The following is a 25,099-nucleotide window of genomic DNA, read 5'->3' as shown; positions in this document are numbered from 1 at the left end:
CAGATAAACCATTTTATTATTATTAATAAATTATTTTCTGTATTTTTAAAAATTTATTAAAATATTTTTATATTTTTTAAATATATTAAAATACCTTTTTTTTGTCAATAAAAAAATAATTTATTTTTTATTATATTTTTAATAGTAAAACTAAATTAAATAATTATTTTTTAAAAAAATATATAAAAATATTTTAATATTTTTTTAAATTAAAGAATTAATTTAATAATAATAATATTTAAAAATTAAATAATAAATTTTCTTAAAAAATAATACTCTTTATTTTACAATTTTTATCTACTTAATTGTCTAAAAGTTATTATTCACTTTTCATTTTTTTTATGTATAGTTAATATATAACTTAATTATTATAATTCTATTTAATTTTATTTTATTTATAAAATAATTTTTTATTAATTATTATTTTTATGAATAAGTATTTAAAATATTTTTTAAATATATAATAAAATTAATATTTTTAAAATAAATATGATTGAAAAATTTATAAAAAAAATTATATTTTAATATATATATATATATATATATATAATAAAATTATAAAAAAATAATTATTAATTTACAAATAATAATCAGTAATCTAGAAATCTTTTGACTCTTGCGTGTGAAGAGAGATAAGCACCGGCCATGCCTAGATATCATATTTATTAAAGAAATGAACAGAAAATTTTATATAATAGTTTTTAAAAGAATTGTGCTAATAAATTAATGGAAAGGTGAGGGACTAAAATGTAAAATTTCATGAATTGAGGGATCATCAATATAAATTATCTGGTATATTTATGCAATATTTTAAGTGTATGAGCACAGCTTTTGATGGGTATATTTTTTTGATTGATTATTTTATTATGACGTGTAATACATTTGATTAATTAAAGCAGCACTAAGGAAAATTCTACGCTACTTTAGAGGCACCAGGTCAATTTAAATTTCTATATGGTTTTAAAATATGAATCAATTGGCTAGTTGGTTCAGATTATTATTTTACGAATTTTATTATTTTAAAATAATTAATGATAGTAACTAAGGGATTACTTTCTCTTCTTCTAGAGTAAATTAGACAAATTTTTATATTAATAAATTTATGTATAATTATAACGGTGAGATTTTGAATGTGGAATAAGCTTTGATTTCGCTTCCGGGTACTTAGCCCTGATTTTTCTTCCTGGCACTTAGCACTGATTTTGCTTTCAGGCTTTTGTGCCTTTATCATGCTTATGTGGGCACTTACCCCTGATTTCGCTTTCGGGCTTTTGAGCCCTTATCTCATTCCGTGGGCACTTAGCCCTAATTTCGCTTTCGAGCTTTTTTGTTCTTCACATATTCCGAGCACTTAGCCGTAGTGCTTTCTTCTGAGCATTTTGCTCCTTCACACCTTCCGGACACTTAGCCTTGAGTTTGCTTCTGGACTTTTTTTCCTTTGCGTGCTTCCAAACATTTTTCTTCTTCACACCTTTTGAGTACTTTTCGGGGATTCAAGTTCGTGGCATTACTAGCCATTTTTTGAGATTCAGGTTCGTGGCCTTACTGGCAATTTTCTCGAGATTCAAGCTCGTGGCCTTATTAGCAATTTTTTGGAGAGACAAGCTCATGGCCTTACTGGCAATTTTTTGAGATTCAGACTCGTGGCCTTACTGGCAATTTTCTCGAGATTCAAGCTTGTGGCCTTATTGGCGATTTTTTGGGGATTCAGTCTCGTAGCCTTACTAGCGATTTTCCGAGATTCAGGCTCGTGGCCTTACTGTCAATTTTCTGGGGATTCAAGTTCGTAGCCTTACTGGAGATTTTTTGAAATTCAGGTTCGTGGTCTTACTGGTGATTTTTCGAGATTCAGACTTGTGGCCTTATTGGCGATTTTTCGGGGATTTAGACTTGTGGCCTTTTTGGCGATTTTATGAGATTCAAGCTTATGGCCTTACTAGTGATTTTTTGGAGATTCAGGCTCGTATCCTTACTGGTTATTTTTTGAGATTCAGACTCGTAGCCTTACTGACGATTTTTCAGGATTCAGGCTTGTGGCCTTACTGGCGATTTTTGAGATTCAGACTCATGGCCTTACTGGCGATTTTTCGAAACTCAAGCTCGTGACTTTACTGGCTTTTTTTATGGGATTCAGACTCATGGCCTTACTGACAATTTTTCAAGGATTCAGACTCATAGCCTTACTGGCAATTTTCTAGGGATATGAGCCTTGCTGGTGATTTTTCAGGAATTTAGGCTCATAACCTTACTAGTAATTTTTCGAGATTTAGATTCGTGGCCATACTGGTGATTTTTCAGGAATTCAGACTCGTAACCTTACTGGTGATTTTCTGAAGATTCATACTCGTAACTTTAATAGCGATTTTTCAAGATTCAGACTCGTGGCCTTTCTAGTGATTTTGAGCTTAGTAGCCTTTCTTTTACTTTTGAAATTTATCTGCGAAATAAAAATAAAAAATTGCACGCATATATATATATATATATATATATATATATATATATATATATATATATATAATGAGAATACTCATTGCCAGTTAAGCAATATTTGTTAATAAATAATGAGGCGTGTAACACACTTAGCTTCATATTCTAAATGGACATAAATATGAGTTTTGACCAACTATATCATCTCATTAGATTCAATGAATAAAATCGTTTCTGAATTTTCAAATCATATAGTAGCATACTTTAAACAAATAAACCCTTTCTCAGTGAGTTTATGATAATATTAATCGCAAATGAGAACTTTTTAAGTTACTTCAGTATGTTATCGTATTTCCGATTCATATACTCAAAGCTCTCATCTAAAATTATAGATTTTTTGACTAGATTATAATAGAAAAAATATTTTGAGTTAGAGAAATAACTGTATGACTTGGGTGACTCGTGCACGTCACTTCTCTCTCATGATTGGTGGATTGCCCTTGTGTCGCTTTTTCTTCTTACATCAGCATCTTCCTCTATTTGATTTTTGTCGTGTGGCTTTTAGATGTAGCTGGTGATTCTTGGGTCTTTTCGCCATCACTCTTTCTTTCAATTTTCCTTGTTGTTAGCTTTTCTTGGTTTGCCACGTGGATTTCAATGGGTTTTGTTTGGAAAATTTGGTGACAGGATAATCTTCTTCATTTTCCGCAAACGACGCCAATTGATAAGTCTAAAATCCAACGGGAAAGGAGATGGATACACGTGCACAGGAGGTTTGTTTCAATAAGTTGATCATAGATCTAGGATTGGTTTCGTTAGATCCTTTCACATTAGACCCTAAAGAAGGGGATCTGTAAGATGAAAAAAGACGGTTAGGGGTCCACCGGTGATACCCCGATAGAGATCCTCCAATGCTCAAGTCAAATCAAGGATTATGTGAGATTCATTAACATAAAAAGAAAGTAAACAATAAGACATTCAATAGCAACTTTCAAACACGTATCATTTTAGGTTCTTTAAAGTGAGAAAGAGAGAGGGAGAGAGAGAGAGAGACCAACCCTGTTTGAGTTTGATTAGATATATATATACTGGTTGGTCATTTTGGTGACCTCTAGCGTCAAGTTCCATCATATTTGACGTGAGCCTTCTTGCCTAACACGCCATACATTAATGGAGGACAGGTTTAGCCCATATCTTGTTTGCCGTGTATGTCACGTAAATCAAAATTTCGGCCTGCTTATTTAATGCGTCGGAGGAGACTAAAGTGGTCGTCCATAGTCAGTGTAGGAGATCAGTATCTCATCCTGGTTCTATGGGGTCATACTTAGTTTGCACAACCTTTATAAAAGTCGGTAATTTTCACGTTGAGTTCTTGTGTATAGTACGAGCACGTGAGTAATCGATCTACTCATTGTAAAGGAAAGTCAGGGGTGTTAAAAGTCTGATCTTTGTACTCTATAAATCGAACTTTATATAATTCTGTTGAATTAAATGGAAAGATTCATGCGTCTCTTCCAATTGTATATGCACGTATGACGATTTTAAATGGCCTTATTATTTATACATTATCGCCATTATCCAAGCCGTTCAACAAAACAATTTTATTATGTTTAACAACCCTATACTGCCTTCAAGGGCACAACACAAACTAAAAACGCTATATCCATTAAAATATATCAACCCAAATACTTCACTAATCCAAAAATTACTAAACAAAATTACAAAATTCCATAAATATTTAGGTTCTTAATATTGAATGCTCATAAACACACATCTATCACATAGTTCAAGCTGAAGAAATATTATAAGCCAAAACCTTTCACAAAAGGATGTTGCAAAAGCTCAGCAGCAGATGGACGATCATCTGGATTAACTTGCAAGCACTTCTTGATAAAATCTCGTGAATGCTCTGATGGAAGATCAGGGGGATCTAGAAATTTCCCACTTTCCATCACGTGTGGAGGTTTCCTTGTTAACATCTCCAAGACTGTGCAACCAAGGCTCCAAATATCAGCTTTAAATCCATATTGATTGCCCGATTTAGCAACCTCAGGAGCCATCCAACCTCGTGTCCCACAGTAAGAAGACTTCATAAGAGTGTTTAATTCCATCACTTTTGCCAATCCAAAATCTGCAATTTTTATGCGACCTTTTTCATTCACTAATATATTTGCACATTTGATGTCTCTATGAGCAACATTTCGCTCATGGAGATACTTTAGACCTCGCAGTATCTGCTTGGTGTAGTGTGAAACCTGGGAATCTTCTAATTTAAAATTTTCATGCACACGTTGGAGGGAACCTGTAGTTACAAGCTCCAGAAAAATATAGAGATTCCGTTCACGCTTCTCCATGCCATAGTATTTGACTATATTTGGATGTCTTAACTGACATAATAAGCGAATTTCATCATAAATTTGCTCAATGTTTACCTCAGGTTCAATCTTTATTTCCTTTATGGCAAAAAAGAAACCACCAGGTGCATATCCTTCAAACACTTTTCCAAATTTTCCCTCTCCGAGACGCTTACCCTTTTGCCACTTCGGAATATTAAGATTTTGTAAATTGACCTGCCAGTATTTAACATAGTTACAGTTTATAGATCAAGATTTAGAGATTTGATGAGTATGGAAAAGTAAAGGGAAACAATAGTTATACTAGAGTAACACAAAGGAAATTCCGCTAGCACATACCTTAAAGTACCTGTACGTCAGGGGATCACTTTCATTATCTTGGGGCATCAAAGGATCATTTTGCTTGTCGTCAAGATTCTCATCAGAATTAAATTCAAGTTCTGTGCTTCCTTTTAGAACTAGGTTAAGATCTTCAGGCTCTATTCCATTATCAGATAGCTGTTGGAAGATTGATTTTCCAAAAACACTATCAAAGCCATTTTTGAAAAAGCGTATCTGTTCTGATATTGACTTGATAAATTCATTCTGAATTTGATCATCATCAGGAAAAGGTTCCTTATTGGCCTTGTTATTGTAAAAAGATGGATCTGCATCCCTTACGTCTTCTACAGAAATATCCTTTCCAGCCAGTTGCAAAAGAAAGACACGATGAAGAGCAACACCTACGTGTACTTCATGCATCAATGCCAATGCAATCGCCTTACCACAATTTTCAAAACAATCCCAGTGTATTGGCTGTGGCTCCAATTCTGCATTGCATTAAAGGAAAGAAAATATATAGTTCTTACATATAACACACCTATTGTGATTTAATTCTCGCACAGATATTAAAAATATTTTATATACAATCTATTGCCATAAAATAAATAAAATAATTATAGAAGAGTATTAGAAATTCAACTAATATGCATGATTTTCAATTTTAGAGTAAGAAATTTAAAAATCTTAAATATTAATCTCAGTATAAAATCATATATCAACAAATTTAATTGTATTAAAAAATTAAATTAAAAATTTTAATATTTACCATCATATATTATTAATATCCAATAACAAATTTTATTTAAGAAAATATATTTTTAAAACAATAAAATTTACTAAGTTTCAACAGCGGTGGTATTAAGTTTCAATAGCGGTGGTAGCGATGAAGAAATAGAATCACTTAGAATAAAAAAATTTCAACATTTGAATAACTCTCATTCAACTTTTATATATGAGAGAATTGAGTTAACTGGCAGAATTGTACAATTACACCTAGAAATTTTTTTTTTAAAACATGAGTCAATTGAAAATGAAGGACAAAGTCCTAGATAGAATTGTGTGAAAAAGATTATCCTAGTGAGTTTTATATATAATTGACATATAAAAGTTACATCTTAGTAGAAAGTGAGAGATTAAAATTATCGCAAATAATTTAGATTTAATAACTTAGTTTAAAAGTGTGTCACTTGATATAAATATATAAGTTTAAGAGTGTCATTGACATAGGTATAAGTTTAAGAGTGTCACTGACATAGGTGAAACTAAATGTCACTTGTCAATTTCTGATAGCCTAATTTAGAATGCAGCTTTATAGATATATATAGATTTGAATTAAAATTGATACTAAAGAAAAGTTCTATATTTGAGGGAGCAGCGCAAGCTGGTTTTATGAGATGATAGAAAACAATCATGAACTTATGATTCGAGAAAATGAAAGCCTATTCTGGACAGAAAATATGAATTTGTAGCAAAACATTATAAATCAGTCATTCTGAATTTAAAAAAACAAAACAAGAACAGCAATAATTATGGATGGTAATTCAGGAAAATATAAAAAAAGGTGCGATCTTACCAGGATTAGGATATAATTTTGTAGGATCATTTGGGCACGCCAGGAAAAGAAGATTTTGTGGTTTGAGTAGAATTTGGCACAACTTGCATAACCAATCCTGCAATACTTGAGGATCTGTAAGATCCTTCTTTTTGAATTTCTTATACAGCTTTACGTCTAGATTTTTAGACCAGCGAATAAGAGGATTATAGAGCTCTTCGTCGTGTAATTTTTCGTCAGGGATCATCTTCATCATGAGTAAATGTATCATGGATTCAGAATCAAGCACATCACTGTGCTCAAAAAGCCAATCATAATCATCTTTCCTTGTAACGTTTTTAATCATCAGTTGCAGTGAATTCTTATGACCCTCTAATACCAGCCGAAACTTATCTTTACCACCCTTCACAAGCTGAGACATGCTGTTCAATTCTTTCAGAATGGCGAGATACAAAAATGAAATAGAACGCATTGCATCATTAAATACCAAAGCATCAGTATATTTCAATACTTGTACTATAAGCGGCAGACGACTAAGATGCGCCTCCATTCTTTTCAATACTTCTCTAAATCCAACTTTAATTGCTCTAGTCGAGACCCCAACTATCTTTTTTGTACGCTTATCATCCTCGATATCAACCTTACGCTCATCATCCTCATTATTAACCTCATCATCTTCATCTGTCTCATCATCATCATTATCAACCTCACCATCTTCATCTGTCTCGTCAGCATCATTATCAACCTCACCATCTTCATCTGTCTCATCAACATCATTATCAACCTCACCATCTTCATCGGCTTCCGCCTGACCAACAATTGCTTGACATAATGCGCGTGAGAATGTCCGGAAGTCCCGAAATTGAATTTTCAAAGACTGAATGTGTGCGGTTGGGTAGGTGGTCTCGCCCAATCCATGTAATAGGGCTACTAACGACTCTTTAAAAAACACTAAAATTTCGAGCATTGTGAGTAACCCATTATTGAGATGTATCTCATAATTACCTATTTCCAGCAATTTTCTTAGAGTAGTCCGGCATGACTGATACAGAGGATCTTCATCAGATACCTCCCTGAGCAAATTGCAAAATTCTAACACTAAAGGTGCTTTTTCATCACCAAGAAACTTATCTGCACTCATCAGTAAGAGATCCATGGAAAACCTTATTAAAAAATCAGCATAGTATTTGTTACCTTCAATTGGTGACTTATAAAGCATAACCATAGTCGCAGGGACAGAATGCAAATTAAGAATCTCCAAATCCTCTTCTTCTGGGAGTATAAACGCCTCGAGAATGGTCTTGTAATCATGATCCGAGGCATCTTGATCTTCGGAGACAGATTCCCGTTGGCACATGCGGCAAAAGTTTGAACTCATTTTGTGAATCTTTTGGAGAAGTGCTGATGATTCGTCCGAGTCGTCCCACCTGAGTTCTACCTTCAACTCCAGCGAAGCATCGTTTTCAATTGAGCAGTCTTCGAGTGTGTGAAGATACTGATCTAGTTGCTTCCCATTGTGGAATAATTTCTGCTCTGTAACAGGGAATCTAGCTGCCACTAGAATTTTCTCATGGATATACTTTATTGAATCATTAGAATCTGCATGGATTTCTATCGTTGGATCTTCCGAATTCATCATCTTCACGAATAATTTGACAGGTTTAGGTTTCATTTTCTCGCGATGAGAGGTTTTCAATGGCTTTTCAGCAGGATGAACAAAACGGTAACACACAAAGTTTGCAGGCCTCCGCACTTGAGCAAAAATGGGAAGATTATTATATGCACCTCAAATACTAACTCGTCAGGTTGGCGCGGCGCATTCAATGAATAATAGAAAATTGGGAGATTTATTATTTAATTTTTAAATATTAATATTATTAATAAATCAGTTTTTATATTTTTAAAAATTTATTAAAATTTATTTATTTTTTCTCTTTATTAATAAAATAATATTTTTATTTTATTTTTCATTAAATATAAATAAAAATGAGAAAAAAAATTTAAAATTTAATTTTACTCTTAAATAAATCATCTTATTTAATTTCTTCTTATTTAATTTCTGTTATTAATGAGTTATTTCGTGTATTTGTAAATATATTAAAATATATTTATTTTTTTTATTAATAAAAAAAATAATTTAATTTTTTATTATATTTTTAACAGTAAAAATAAATATAAAAATTATTTTATTAATATAAAAAAATAAAAATATTTTAATCTTTTAAAATAAAAGAACTAATTTATTAATAATGATAATATTTAAAAATTAAATAATAATTGTGTAATACCCGGCTAGACTCCGGTATCGGAATTCCTACCGTCCGGCGGAATTTGGATGTCGGAGACCTCTAGAAGGGTAACATCATGTTTTTATAAAATATTTTCATGTATTTTAATGTTTTTAAGCATGAAATTAAAATAAGTTTTTGCATGAAAAATCTTTGGAGGAAAACCCAGGTTTGGCCGCCGAAAGTCAAGTTCGGCCGCCGAACATGCATGCGTTTTGTAGGCACATTAGGCCCCCGAAAGCATGAGTGAGGGAAGTCCAGGTTTGGCCGCCGAAGCTCAAGTTCGGCCGCTGAACATGGCATGCATGCGGAGGCACTTTTGGCCCCCAAACGTGGCCTGGCCAGCCACCTATAAAAGGGTCCCTTAGCCGAAAACGGGCGAGCTTTTTCTCCCCATCTTCGGCCAAGGTGAGCTCTCCGCCGTTCCTCACCAATCTTGAGCTTCCTTCTTCCATCTTTCGTGTTTTCTTACAAGTTTTCATCTTGTTTTGAGGATTTTCAAGTTTTGAGCAAGTTTTGGAGCTTTGAGGTTCAAGAACTCAAATCTCTCCCACCTCCGAGTTTAGGTCGTCTCTCTCTCGATCTTCAAGAGGCAAGAGCCGATCTTAAGCTCATTTTATGTTTTAAGTAAGTTTTAAGCAAGATCTATGAGGTAGAATGCATGAGTAAGCTTAGGTTGAGTTTATGAGTTTATGATGAACTTTGAACAATGTGGCATGTTTGAGTATGTTTGAAGTGTTGTAGTTGGGGTATATGTTTGTTTGAGGCCCCTAGGAGCTTGTATGTATGTTTTAGAACAAGTTTATGCATGATTTGAGGTTGTGGGAGGCAAGAGGTTCGTTTGAGCCAAGTTTCTGCCCATTTGGGAGAAACCAGGTTCGGCAGCCGAAGGAACTTTCGGCCGTCGAACCCCCTTGTGGAGGCAGCATTCGGCTGCCGAAGCTTGCCCCTGAAAGAGGACTTTCGGATCTGTCTGGGACTTTCGGCCGCCGAACCTACCGCCGAAAGTGCCCTGTTCAGCCATTTCATGCATGTTCTTCTATGATTATTTCATGATGTTTTAGGGGGGTTTTTGGGGAGTATATTAGAGTTATGTTTATGAATGTTTGGTCCCTCATTGGAGTCCACCTGTGTAGGTTCGGACCCGAGGAACTGAGGACCCCAGCAGTGAGCCAGCTGCTACAGAGTTTGTCAGAGCTAGCCAGAGGTGAGTGGAATAAACTTTAAGTTTTAAATTAATGAAATACGAATTTTTAGTATGATCCATGCATCATGAATGCCATGTGATATTTTAGGTTTTTTGCATTAGATTCCACGAATATGTTGCATTGCATACTTGATGATGTTGTGGATGGGCATTGAATGATCCTTTAGTCCTTGATATGTTATGATGAGGCATGTTATGGTATGGTTGCCAGTTGTACCCATTCTACGTCCCGGCCAGAGTAAGAGAAAGACCAGGTTGTACCCATTCTACGTCCCCGGCATATTGGAATGTTATGTTATGTTATAGTAAGAGAAAGTCCGGTTGTACCCATTCTACGTCCCGACACTTTGGAATGTAGAGGACTAGAGGTGACAATACCATCCTTATGTGATATGTTTGTGATGTGTTGCATTTCATGAAAGCATGAAATATAATATAATGTTTTTCACTATTCTGCTCACTGGGCTTTATAGCTCACCCCTCTCCCCTAACCCCAGATGTGCAGGTACAGGGTAGACCAGGAGGTTAGCCAGAGTTTTGAAGTATGTTAATGTAATAGCTAGATTGTGGACATGACGAATGTATTTGATGTAATATAAGAGATAGTACAGTATGTTATGTAATGATGTATAATGAGGTTATAGTTGTGCTTGACCCTATGAGTAAAGTTATCCCTTTTGATACATGATCTAGAGATATGTTTATGATGTTCATGATAGTCCAAGCTTAATGTATGATGAGATACCCCATTGGAGCATTTGATGAGGGCTCTAGTGGTGGTTTATGTTTATGATTATGTAGTGTACAGGTTAAGCTTGGATGATATATGAGAATGTTACAGATTCTTGTGAGTTTGTTTGATCATGTATGGGATTTACAGGTTTACAGGTTATATGTCAGGCTTGCTACGGGTCCCGGCGGCCTTACGCCGATCTGGATCCTAGCCCCGGTAGCGGTCTGGATTTCCGGGCTGTTACAAATTGTCTAAAAATTAGTGTTATTTTTTTAATTTTAAAATATAATTAATATGTAAATTAATTATTATAATTTTATTTTATTTTATTTTATTTATAAAATAAGTATTTAAAGTATTTTTTAATATATAATAAAATTAAGTTTTAATTATGAGTCTTAATAAAGAAAAATTAGATTCAACGTAAAATTAAGATTCATGAATTGTCAAAAAATAAATTTTGGTTTATTAATTATGAATCTAATTTTGTAGAAAAACAAGATGATAATGAATTTGCTGGCTAAGGCTTGTGATTTGGTGTATTCTGATGACCCGACATCAATTAACATTTTTGTAACGGTCAACTGCCTGTTGTTAATTTGGCGCAAATCCGTCCCACAATTGTATATAATAGCTAGCACGAACTACTAAATAATTTGGGTTAACCATTTTGGACTAAGTGAAAATTGAGTCTAAAAATTATTTGGATGAGTTCAGGTCCAGCTTTTTATCGGTTATGAACCTGGGTCTAAGGCCTATGGAGTTTATAATTCAAAGACAGGAAGGGTGCATGTGAGCAAAGATATCCTATTTTAGGAAGAAAACCAATGGTGTTGGGAGTCTACTCCAAGTGAAACTGTATTCAATTCAAGTGAAAAACTAACTATATATAATGAGTTTGCAAAAGGTGCAGGGAATGGAGCTAAATGCATTGCTTATTCTGATGGATGATCTGAAGAACATGCAAGCTCGGCAAGGAGTGTGCGGCGAACGCCGATGAGCCACGATCCAATGTCTGCAGCACAAGCTGTTGAAACAGCAGCACCTTCCTCGGCGATGTCGTCTTCCTCAAGTAAATTCAGTTCCAATTTAGAGGATGTCCGCCGATACCGCTCATTGCAAGAAATTCATGATGAAACAAAGGAGATAGAAGATGAGGTTGGGATCTATTTCTTGTCATTGGAAGAATCTACAATATATGAGAAAGCAGCTTACAATGAAAATTAGAAACAAGTTATGATAGAGAAGTGTTGGCCATTAAGAAGAATGGAACCTAGGAGCTCACAGAATTGCCAAACGGACACAAAGCCTATGTCTGAAGTGGATTTTCAAAATTAAGAAAAATCCATTTGGAGGAATTGTCAGGCACTAGTTGTAAAGGGCTACGTACAGAAGCAAGGCATAGACTTCAATGAAGTTTTTTCCTCAATTGTGAGATTGGAAATAGTGAGAATTTTTTGGCACTTGCAATGCACAAGGGGTGGCAGGTACATCACATGGTTGTCAAGTCAGCATTCTTAAACGGTGAACTTGAAGATGTATACGTAGTGCAGCCGGCCAAGTTTGTAGAGAAGGGTCAAGAGGATAAAGTGCTAAAGCTGAACAAGGCTTTGTATGGTTTGCGTTAAGCTCCCAGGTGTGGAATGCTATATGAGCTTGGGTTTGTGAGATGTCCAATTGAATGTCGTGTATACAAGGTCTATGGAGGGTGCAATCACTCTGATGAGAGTCTATGTGGATGATCTCATCATCACAAAGTCAAGAACAGATGATATTGCATACTTCAAGGAACAAATGAAGAGTTTGTTTGAAATGAGCGATCTCGGATTGCTGAGTTATTATTTGGGGATCAAAGTTTCACAAGAATGACAATGTATTACTCTTTGACAAGTTGGATATGCGGTGAAGATCCTTGAGAAGATGGATTTAGCCAATTGCAAACCTTACCAGGTTCTAATGGAAGCTCGACTGAAACTGAGAAAAATTGATGACAGTCCACCAGTAGATGCAATTCTATACATTAGTGTAATAGGTAGCCTGAGATATTTGGTAAACACAAGACCTGACTTGGCATATTCAGTTGGTGTTGTTAGTTGCTACACGGAAGCATCGACTACAACACATATGGTTGCAGTTAAATAGATTCTGAGATATGTAAAAGGTACAATCAATTATGGATGCCACTATACACATAAGAAGGATTCAGGTTTGAAGCTGATAGAATACAGTGACAGTGATCTTGTAGGTGATGTTGATGATAGGAAGAGCACCACGAGAGTGATCTATTTCCTTGGGGATAATCCAACCACATGGGTGTCGCAAAAGCAAAAAATGGTGGCTTTATCGTCTTGTGAAGTTGAGTATGTGGCCAAGACTATTGGTGGAGTATGGCTAGCAAAACTGTTGGGTGAAATGCAAAAGAAGTAGGACAGTGTGGTGTTAAAAATTGATAACAAGTCTGTCATTACACTCACCAAGAACCCAATTCATCATGAGAGAAGTAAACATATTGAAAATCTGTTAAAAAATATGAATAAAAAATAAATCCTCTTATTTAATTAAGAAAATAAAAAAATTTTATTTTATTTTTTATTAAAAAATAAAAAATTTAAAATTTTATTTTACTTTTAAATAAATCCTCTTATTTAATTTTTTAATATTACTATTATTAATAAATTATTTCTATATTTTTAAAAATTTGTTAAAATATTTTTATTTTTTATTAAATATATTAAAATATTTTAAGTGTATGAGCACAGCTTTAGATGAGTATATTTTTTTGATTGATTATTTTATTATGACGTGTAATACATTTGATTAATTAAAGCAGCACTAAGGAAAGTTCTACGCTACTTTAGAGGCACCAGGTCAATTTAAATTTCTATATGGTTTTAAAATATGAATCAATTGGCTAGTTGTTTCGGACTATTATTTTACGAATTTTATTGTTTTAAAATAATTAATGATATAGTAAGTTAGTAAATAGAGTTACCATTTAGTCGGTTTAATTTAAAATTAAATTAAATTAAATAAATTAAAATTTTAGTATTTATAAAAATTAAACCAAATTGATTTTAAAAATTAAAATTTTAGTATTTATAAAATTAAACCGAATCAATTTTGATTAGAAATCAAATCGAATCGAATCAATTTGATTTGATTTAATTTAATTTAATTTGATCGGTTTAAATTTTTAATAAATTTTTTTATTTTGTACACTTTATTTTTACTATTTTAATCTTTAGAATATTTTAATTTTAACATAATCTAATTTCTCTATATTATTAAAATAATATATTATTTTCACTAATGGATTCTATTCATTTTTTTAATTTTTTTCTGATTAAAATTAAATCGAATTGAAATAACTTAAATTTTTAAAATTAAAAACTGAATCGAATCAAAATAAATAAATAAAATAGAATCAAAATTTTAAATTAATTCGATTCGATCAATTTTTTCAATTTGAAACAAATACTGCTCACTCTTTTCGTAATTAAAATCCTATTCATAACTAAAAGCTTACTTTCTCTTCTTCTGGAGTAAACTAGATAAATTTTTATATTAATAAATTTATGTATAATAATATTAATAGATTTTAAAGTTTGAGAAAGAGAAAATTATTTTTATAAAATAATTTAAATTTTTTAAAAATATTTTAACTGTAAAAATTATAAAAAAATATTTTCTGTAAAATAATATAAGAAACGAAGTCAATAAATATGGATCAGGTATAGTCTATTCATATGAATAAAGCTGATTGGAGCAAACAAAACTTGGTTAGTTAATCCAATTAACTAAATTAATTTCTCAATTAACAATTTTAAAAGGATTTCCATTACAAAAATGACAGTTTGTTTTTTTCATTACAGCTCTCCATCGCCAGCTCTTCCACAATGCTGCCAATCAAAAACAATATTAACCAAATTAAGAAAGACTAAAAGTTTACCACAATGGTTCCAAATTATCTGAATTTTTAATTTTAAATAATTATAAATTTTTATTAAACTGTAAAACTGATATTTCTGTTAAATGAATTTATCGTAATATTACTCTAACTGCTCATATTTTATCTAAAAAATTTATCAGGTATAATTGTCTTTCTATTTAGGATTTTTTTTTTTGATAAAATTTTATTAATATAATTAAAAGAATTATCATTTCATTATAATTAAAAAGAATTATTGAAAAAAATAAAAATTTATTACTTTTTATATTTATATCTTAAATTTAAAATTCTAAATAATAAAATCAATTATTTCATATTTACTTTAATTTTAATTATATCTCAATTAATTTTTTTACTTAAAATTATTGTTTAAAAATTTATTAAATAAAAATTTAAATATTTAAATTAAATCATATTATTATAAAATGAAAGGACGGTGAGATAAACGTCTACGTTTATTCTTTTATATTATTCATTAATAAATATGATAGCCAGCAGTGGTAGGGTTCTACACAAAATTTATTATTCTTTAATAAATTTATATATAACATCTCAAAATTTAAAAAATAATTTCATATTTTAAAAAGATTTCTATTACAAAAATGGCACCAACTTTGTCCTTTTCATTACAGTTCTTCCGCTGTACTACCAATCGTCCACATTAATTAAAAATAATATTTAATCAAATTAAGAAAGACCAAAGTTGACGAAAAAATGTGTTTTTTTTTTTTTTTTCTAATCTAGACGAAGAAAAATGTTAAGAGGGAGGGAGAAGTGGACAATGCAAATTAATATTATTAAAACTTTTATATTATTATTTTTAATAAGTTAATTAAAATATATAGATCGTCAATATCTGCTCCAATTATTAAAAAATACTTAACAAGCACTACTATATTTTTATGGTTTAAGCAACGATAAACACTACTACATTAATTTAGACATCGATATCTTAACGGTAATTGTAATGTTGGTTCTTTAATATTATTAAGATAAAAATTTAGTGACGATTAAAATTATTACACAAATATATAATATAAATACACAAATGTATAAATAGTTTCTGTAACAGCCCGGAAATCGGACCGCTACCGGCGCTAGGATCCAGGTCGGCTTAAGACCGCCGGAACCCGTAGCAAGCCTGCTATACATCCTGTACATCTAATAAAGTCCCATACATGACCAAACATAACATAAAAACTTTGACTTTCCACATATACCAAGCTTGACCTGTATAAGCACTATAACTGTAACATAAAACCCTTTACTGAAACCCTCATCAATTGCTCCAGTTGGGTAAACGTATCATACATCAAGCTTAGCTCATCATGCCTCATCATAAAACATACATAATGATCATGTGTAACAGGGACGAACCATAAACATTAGGGCAAAGCACAAATCTAAACCTCATTACATTACTATACAAAACATTCTTTTACATCATTACATAACTTTACATTATATCATGTCCACCTCTATTCTATTATATAAAACAGACCATAGCCTTAGACTTTACCCTTGACGACTTCCTGTTATCTGGAACCCTGCAAACCTGGGGGTTAAGGGAGAGGGGTGAGCTATAAAGCCCAGTGAGCAGAAACTCTAAAAACAGTTCATTAAAACATATGCTATCGTGAAATGCATCATATCACAAACAATACACATCAAGGATGAATTTGTCACCATTAGCCCTTTTCACATAATCTCATCTCATAACAAGTCAATAATGCTCTATGCCAGGGGCGATAAGGCCATGCCTGGACTTCACATAACTCTATGCCAGGGGCGATTAGGCCACACCTGGGCTTCTCTTACTCTATGCCAGGGGCGATAAGGCCACACCTGGACTTTCCATCTCATATCATGTCATACATGTCACATCATCTCATATTATGCCATATCACACTTCATACTGAGGGCTAATGGATCATTCAATATCCATCCACATCATCATCATCGTGTTATGCAATGCATCATCTTCGTGAATTCTAATGCAAACAACCCATTTCATAACATGGTATCCATGATGCATGAACATGCTTAAAACATTTAATTTAATTTAATTTAAATCATAAGGGTTAGTTCCACTCACCTCTGGCTAGCTCTGGACTAACTCTGAACTATCTCTGAAGCAGCTAACACTGCTAAACACCTCGGTTCCTCAGGTCCGATCCTACACAGGTGGACTCAAATGAGGGACCATGTAACGACCCCAAAATGGACCGTCACCGGCGCTAGGATTCAGGTCAGCTTAAGGCTGCCAGAACCCGTAGCAAGCCTGCTATACTCTCTGTGTACCTGTAAACACTCATACATGATCACATGTTTTCTGTGAAAATAAAAACTTTTCTTTCTCTGAACCAAGGCTTAACCCTGTGCATGCACTATCACTGTACTCTGTACCCCTGGCTAGAGCTTGCTCTAGGTGGGTTAAACTCATACCTGTTAAGCCTGGTTTATCACCTGTTTATAAAACAGTTACATATCTAGATCATGTACACAAAAGACTTATAAAACACAGTAACTAAGTCAAGCACACTTTAACTATATACACAACTAATACATCTCTTTAATATTACATGTCCACTCTATTCTATTACAAACTCTTTACTCTTCCTGTGCATCTCTGACCTGTCCCTGTACACTCTGTACACTGAAACCTGCAAAACTGGGATTAAGGGAGTGGGATGAGCTCTATAGCCCAGTGAGTAGAACAATAAAACAAGTCTTAAAACATGATCTTATGGAATGCATCACAACACAAACAATTCATCTCAAAGGTAAACCTGTCACCAGATAGTCCCAGTATCTGCCTACCAGGGCGTAGTCAAAGGCACCTGGTTATCCTTATATATATATAAACAAATGTATATATAACACCTGTACTTACCCTTGCCAGGGCGTAGTCAAAGGCTCCTGGACTTCTATACCTGCCAGGGCGTAGTCAAAGGCTCCTGGTCTTCCTGCTAGGGACTATTGGATCACTCAGCATTTACCCACACCAACAATTAAATATGCAATGCAACATATTCGTGGTTTCTAATGCAATCATCCTATGCATAATCATGATGTATGAGATATGCTAAAACATTCAGTTGCTCAATTAAAAAGTTTAAGTTTAGTTCCACTCACCTCTGGCTATCTCTGAACTGATTCTGTAAACTCCTGAAGCAGTACTCACTGCTGCTCTCTCTGGTTCCTCTGCTCTGTGCCTACACAGATGGACTCAAATGAGGGACCAAACATACTCTGATATACCTCTAAACATCTACCCTTAAAACCCCTCTAAACACCTTAGAACAAACATGGAAAACATGCAAAGGAAGGCTGGACAGGGCACTTTCGGGGGCACCTTCGGCGGCCGAATGTCCCTTCCAGAGCCTAAAGTCCAAAGGTTCGGGGGCAACCTTAGGCAGCCAAAACTGCCTTCAGAAGAGGTTCGGCGGCCGAACTCCCACATTCGGCGGCCGAACCTGAGTTCATCCAGAACTCAGCTTCGTGCACAACCATGCCATCCGAACTCCAACCCTCCAAACATGCATCCAACCTCTCCAAACATACTCTAAACACTTAATCATGCATATAGGAGTCTTAAACACATTAAAACTCCAACTAACAACACACAACAAACCTACACAAAGCATAGGATCCATATACCCTAATATGCACAACTCATGCATACACATGCACAACTCCCCTTTCCCATCATCAAACTCATATAAAACATGATTAAAACTAAGGATTCACACTCACCTTTTGAAGAACAAAGGCTGGCGTGACTCCAAACTCGAGGAGATGGGGATTCAAGCTTCACAAGATCTTAAACTCCACAACTTCTCAAAACTATCTTAAACTCACCTTAAACTTGTTTTTCTTTGAAAGATTTGATAAGAAACTAAGGAAAATCACCAAGGGAATGCATGTGCATGTTCCTGACCCAAAGGAGAGCTTAAGCACCTCCTTACTCGGCCAAAAACACTTTAAAAAAGTGAACAACCGCCTCTCATTCGGTGGCCAAAGCTACATGCAACACCTCACCACGTTCGGGGGCCGAACATTGAGTTTAGGGGGCCGAACATGAGGTACTTTTGGCAGCCGAACTTCAACTTTAGGGGGCCGAAAATGGCAAAACCTTCCTTAGCCTTTTCTCTTAAAAACTCATTTCTTTGCTAAAACAAAAACTTAAAACATATGAAAACATTTTAGAAAACCTTCACTCTACCCTTCAGGGATGCTCTGACATCTTAGATTCCATCGGACGATAGAAATTCCGATGTCTGAACATGCCGGGTATTACATTCTCCCCCCCTTAAGAACATTCGTCCTCGGATGTTCCTAAAAAAAACAATAAACACATAAAAAGAGGAAACTAACCTCAAAACAGATCTGGATATTGCTGGAGCATAGACTCCCGTGTCTCCCACGTACACTCCTCTATATTATGGTGGTTCCACAAAACCTTCACCATCGAAATCTCCTTATTTCTCAGCTGCCTAATCTGTGTGTCAAGAATCCGCACTGGCTGCTCTGTATAGGTGAGATCTCCAAGAATCTCTATATCAGGTTCACTAAGAACCTTACTCGGATCTGACACAAATTTCCGTAGCATAGAAACATGAAATACCGGGTGAATTCTCTCCATAGAAGTAGGTAAGTTCAACTTATACGACACATTTCCGATCCTCTGCAAAATCTCAAAGGGTCCAATGTACCGTGGAGCTAGCTTACCTTTCTTCCCAAAACGAACCACTCCTTTCATTGGAGACACTTTCAGCAATACCCACTCACCTTCCTGAAACTCTATTTGTTTCCTGTGAACATCTGCATAACTTTTCTGTCTACTCTGAGCTGTTCTAATCCTCTCTCTGATAATGGGCACTGTTTTACTGGTAATCTCTACTAACTCTGGCCCTGCAAGAGCCTTCTCTCCTACCTCTTCCCAGCAAACAGGTGATCTGCACTTCCTCCCATACAATGCTTCGTAAGGAGCCATTCCTATGCTAGCATGATGGCTGTTATTGTAAGCAAACTCCACCAAAGGTAGATGCTGCTTCCAAGAACCGCCAAAGTCTAACACACACATTCTGAGCATATCCTCTATGGTCTGGATGGTCCTCTCTGACTGTCCATCAGTCTGTGGGTGGAAAGCAGTACTAAAATCTAATCTCGTGCCCATTGCACTCTGCAGACTTCGCCAAAATCTGGAGGTGAACTGAGGTCCCCTGTCTGAGACTATAGACACTGGAACTCCATGCAATCTCACTATCTCGTCCACATAAACCTGTGCCAGTTTATCTACAGAATAGTTACTCTTAACTGGAATGAAATGAGCAGATTTCGTGAGTCTGTCCACAATCACCCATATAGAGTCTATCCTGTTGGACGCTGCCGGTAAGCCCACTACAAAATCCATAGCTATGTTCTCCCATTTCCATTCTGGAATCGGCAGTGGGTTAAGCATTCCCGCCGGCTTCTGATGTTCCAGTTTTACCCTCTGACAAACCTCACAGGTTGTCACAAACTGCGCCACTTCTTTCTTCATGGCTGGCCACCAATACACCCTCTTTAGATCTCGATACATCTTGGTGGCTCCTGGGTGAACACTATACCTCGCACTATGAGCTTCCCTCATAATGTCTTCTTTCAGACTGCTATCATCTGGTACACAAAGTCGACTCCCATAGCGAAGGATCCCTTTACTGTCAAATCTGAATTCTGCACTGTTGCCTGACTGAACAGTCCTGGCAATTTTAACTAACTCAGGGTCCTCATGCTGTTTCTGAGCTATCTGCTCTAGAAACACAGGTGTCACTCTCATCTGTGCTATCAACGCACCTGTACCAGATAATTCTAACTGTAACCCTTCATCAATGAGCTTATAAAGCTCCATCACTACTGGTCTTCGCTCTGCTGCTATATGAGATAGACTGCCTAATGACTTCCGGCTTAGGGCGTCTGCCACAACATTCGCCTTACCCGGATGATACTGGATCTTACAATCATAGTCACTGAGCAATTCTACCCATCTTCTCTGTCTCAAATTCAGTTCTCTCCGACTCAAGATGTACTGCAAACTCTTGTGATCAGTAAAGATCTCACATCTAACCCCGTAGAGGTAATGTCTCCACATCTTGAGTGCAAAAATAACTGCTGCCATCTCTAGGTCATGGGTGGGGTAATTCAACTCGTGCTTCTTCAACTGTCTAGAAGCATAAGCTATCACTCTATCATTCTGCATCAAAACACAACCCAATCCCACTCGAGATGCATCACAAAACACTATAAAATCCTTGTTACTAACAGGCAGAGCTAACACTGGTGCTGATGTCAATCTTTTCTTTAACTCCACAAAGCTCTCTTCACACTGGTCTGACCAGATAAACTTCTGGTTCTTCTGAGTTAATTTGGTCATAGGAGCAGCTATTTTTGAGAAGTCCTGAACGAACCTCCTGTAGTAACCTGCCAGTCCTAAAAAGCTTTTAATCTCAGTCACTGTAGTGGGTCTGGGCCAGTTAGCTACAACCTCTATCTTCTTGGGATCTACCTCAATCCCCTCTGCTGATACTACATGTCCCAAGAATGAAATGCTCCTCAACCAAAACTCACACTTCGAGAACTTGGCATACAATCCACGCTCTCTCAGTGTCTGCAGAACTGTTCTCAGATGCTGGGCATGCTCCTCTGCATTTCTGGAATACACTAAGATATCGTCAATGAAAACAATAACAAAGTGATCCAGATACTCACTGAAAACTCTATTCATGAGATTCATGAATGCTGCAGGGGCGTTAGTCAACCCGAACGGCATCACCAAGAACTCATAATGCCCATATCTGGTTCTGAAAGCGGTCTTTGGTACATCTGCCTCTCTGACTTTCATCTGATGATACCCGGACCGTAGATCTATCTTAGAGAAACAACCTGCTCCAGCTAGCTAGTCGAATAGATCATCGATCCTAGGTAAAGGATACCTATTCTTGGTAGTGACCTTGTTCAACTGTCTATAGTCGATACAAAGTCTGAGGGATCCATCCTTCTTTTTGACAAAAAGCACTGGAGCACCCCAGGGTGAGGTACTAGGGCGGATGAAACCCTTATCTACCAACTCTTGTAACTGCTCTTTCAACTCTTTTAATTCTGCTGGCGCCATCCTGTAGGGAGGAATAGAAATAGGTCTGGTACCAGGCAGCAATTCAATTTCAAACTCTACCTCCCTATCAGGTGGTAATCCTGGTAACTCGTCTGGAAAAACGTCTGGAAATTCTCGGACTACTGGTATCGAGGCTGGCTCCTTAACCTGACTGTCTAGCTCCCTCACGTGAGCTAGAAACCCCTGACAACCCCTCCTAAGCAAACGACGAGCCTGAAGGGCTGAAATCAAACCTCTGGGTGTACCTCTCCTGTCTCCTCTGAAGACACACTCTGACCCATCCTGGTCTCTAAGACTAACTATCTTGTTTCTACAGTCCAGGGTAGCACCATATGCAGATAGCCAATCCATCCCTAGAATGACATCAAAATCAGTCAAATCTAGAACCACAAGGTCAGCTGGAAGGCATCTACCCTCTATAAACACTGGACTGAAACGACAGACTGACACTGCCACTGATGGGTCGCACTTGGGTCCACTGACCCAGAGAGGATACTCTAACTCAGAAATGATCAAACCCAATCTCTCTATGGCTCTCGAAGCAATAAAGGAATGAGAAGCACCGGGGTCCATCAAAGCATATACATCAGAACACCCAATGATAAGATTACCTGCTACCACTGTGTTCGATGCATTTGCCTCCTCCTGAGTCACAGTGAAAATCCGTGCTGGGGCTACCGGATTTCCACCTCGGGAACCTGCTGCTGAAGTAGAGGCTGCCCCTCTCCCTCTACCTCTGCCACTACCCTGAGGCATAGCTGGAGCTGCTGGCTGTGCCACACTGCCTGAACTCATCTGCTGGGATGGTGCCATAAAGGTCATCTGAGGACATTCCCGAGCAAAATGCCCTTCCTGTCCACATCTGTAACAGGCTGAAGATCCTAACTGACAAGCTCCCCTATGTGATCTCCCGCACCTTCTACACACTGGACTAGTTGTGCCAGAGCTTGAGCCACTGCCCATTCCCAGACCAGACTTGACTTTATTCCAGAACTTTTTCTTCGCTCCTTTTGCTCTATCCCATTTCTTGCTATCTGATGTTCCTGTGCTGGGGGCTTTAGAACCCGAAGCTTGTGCCCTCGACTGTTTCCGAATATTGGCACTAGCCTCCATCTTCCTAGCTGCATCCACTATAGAGTGGAAACTCTCTTTCTCTGCTGGAAGGATCAAAGAAGAATACCTGGGATGAAGTCTCATAGTATATCTCCTTGCCTTCTTCTAGTCAGTATCATAGGCTTGACCCACATACTGAAGCAAATCCAGGAACTTATCTGTAAACTCATCAACACTCATCTCGTCTGTCTGTCTCAGCTGCTCAAATTCTACCACCTTCATCTCCCTAGAACTGTCAGGAAAAGCCCACCCTGCAAACTCATTGGCGAACTCTCCCCATGACATACTGTTCATCCTGGGCTCCACATAACTTCTAAACCATTCCTGAGCTTTCTTGCACTTCAATGTGAACCCTGCCATTTCAATGGCTCTACTATCATTAGCTCCCAATTCACTGGTTATCATTCTAACTAATCGAAGGTATTCAAAAGGATCATCTCCTGTGTTATAGTTAGGAGCACCCAATTTCAAATACTCTGTCATTTTCACCTTATTTCCCCCAGATGAACTAGGTTGCTGTGCCTGGGCAACAGGGGCTACTGGTTCTGGTTCATTTGGCTCTGGGCATGCGGTACTGGGATGAATAGGTGAGGGTGGATACATGGGATATGGTGGGTAGTAATGAGAATAAGGCATATATGGCATGTGAGTAGGATATGGGATATAACTAGAGTACTCCGACATACCTTCCATCGGATATCCTGGGTCCTGAGCGACCCCCTGAGACTCTCCCATACCTTCTTCAAATCCACCTATACCCATGCTTTCATCCATAGACTGTTCCACCTCTATAGCTTCCCTCCTTTCCTCTGGTCTTCCTCCCCTAACTGTACCTCTTCTGCTCTCGTCTACAGACCTTCTAGGGTCTATTGACATACCCTCCCTGCTTGATCTCTGAGACCTTGCCCTTGGCAAAACAGGAGGATGAGCATCTACTCTCTCACTATCTGATGGGACTCCAGTCAATCGAGCTGATCGACGAGCTCCTCGCATCTTAACTCTGAAAACAAAGCACATAATATAGTACATCAGCATAAAAACAACACATGCATATTCATGGCATCAAATAGACAGGACTCAACATCCTATCCTAGTGGACATGTTTTCCCTATTGTGCTTGACCAACTGTAACCTCTATGAGCCCGACACTCTCTCTATAGGTCCGATCATATGAACCTAGGGCTCTGATACCAATCTGTAACGACCCCAAAATGGACCGTCACCGGCGCTAGGATTCAGGTCAGCTTAAGGCTGCCAGAACCCGTAGCAAGCCTGCTATACTCTCTGTGTACCTGTAAACACTCATACATGATCACATGTTTTCTGTGAAAATAAAAGCTTTTCTTTCTCTGAACCAAGGCTTAACCCTGTGCATGCACTATCACTGTACTCTGTACCCCTGGCTAGAGCTTGCTCTAGGTGGGTTAAACTCATACCTGTTAAGCCTGGTTTATCACCTGTTTATAAAACAGTTACATATCTAGATCATGTACACAAAAGACTTATAAAACACAGTAACTAAGTCAAGCACACTTTAACTATATACACAACTAATACATCTCTTTAATATTACATGTCCACTCTATTCTATTACAAACTCTTTACTCTTCCTGTGCATCTCTGACCTGTCCCTGTACACTCTGTACACTGAAACCTGCAAAACTGGGATTAAGGGAGTGGGATGAGCTCTATAGCCCAGTGAGTAGAACAATAAAACAAGTCTTAAAACATGATCTTATGGAATGCATCACAACACAAACAATTCATCTCAAAGGTAAACCTGTCACCAGATAGTCCCAGTATCTGCCTACCAGGGCGTAGTCAAAGGCACCTGGTTATCCTTATATATATATAAACAAATGTGTATATAACACCTGTACTTACCCTTGCCAGGGCGTAGTCAAAGGCTCCTGGACTTCTATACCTGCCAGGGCGTAGTCAAAGGCTCCTGGTCTTCCTGCTAGGGACTATTGGATCACTCAGCATTTACCCACACCAACAA

At 36.4% G+C, this 25,099-nt stretch overlaps 2 protein-coding genes across 3 annotated transcripts in view; both read right to left on the bottom strand.

The window, feature by feature from the left end:
* Nucleotides 1–25,099, bottom strand: part of LOC110624545 (mitogen-activated protein kinase kinase kinase 1) — an 87,042-nt gene that overhangs the window by 8,192 nt on the left and 53,751 nt on the right. The window lies entirely within an intron of this gene.
* The window catches only part of LOC110624546 (mitogen-activated protein kinase kinase kinase 1), a 96,306-nt gene continuing 75,271 nt past the window's right edge, over nucleotides 4,065–25,099 (bottom strand). Inside the window, exons 1-3 of one of the 2 annotated variants that reach the window (XM_021769741.2) lie at nucleotides 6,676–6,937; nucleotides 5,121–5,590; nucleotides 4,065–4,997 (exon numbers count right to left, since the gene is read on the bottom strand). In XM_021769741.2, the coding sequence (XP_021625433.2) occupies nucleotides 4,230–4,997; nucleotides 5,121–5,590; nucleotides 6,676–6,925 (1,488 nt within the window). In that variant the 5' untranslated portion in view covers nucleotides 6,926–6,937 and the 3' untranslated portion in view covers nucleotides 4,065–4,229. Of the gene's footprint in view, nucleotides 4,998–5,120; nucleotides 5,591–6,675; nucleotides 6,938–25,099 lie in introns of those variants that run through there. The other variant, XM_043960539.1, reaches the window with a different exon arrangement.

This window comes from Manihot esculenta, chromosome 10 (genome assembly GCF_001659605.2).
Source record: "Manihot esculenta cultivar AM560-2 chromosome 10, M.esculenta_v8, whole genome shotgun sequence".
NCBI lineage: Eukaryota > Viridiplantae > Streptophyta > Magnoliopsida > Malpighiales > Euphorbiaceae > Manihot > Manihot esculenta.
Note: the sequence above shows the minus strand (reverse complement) of the source record. Positions and strands in the feature narration are given on the sequence as shown.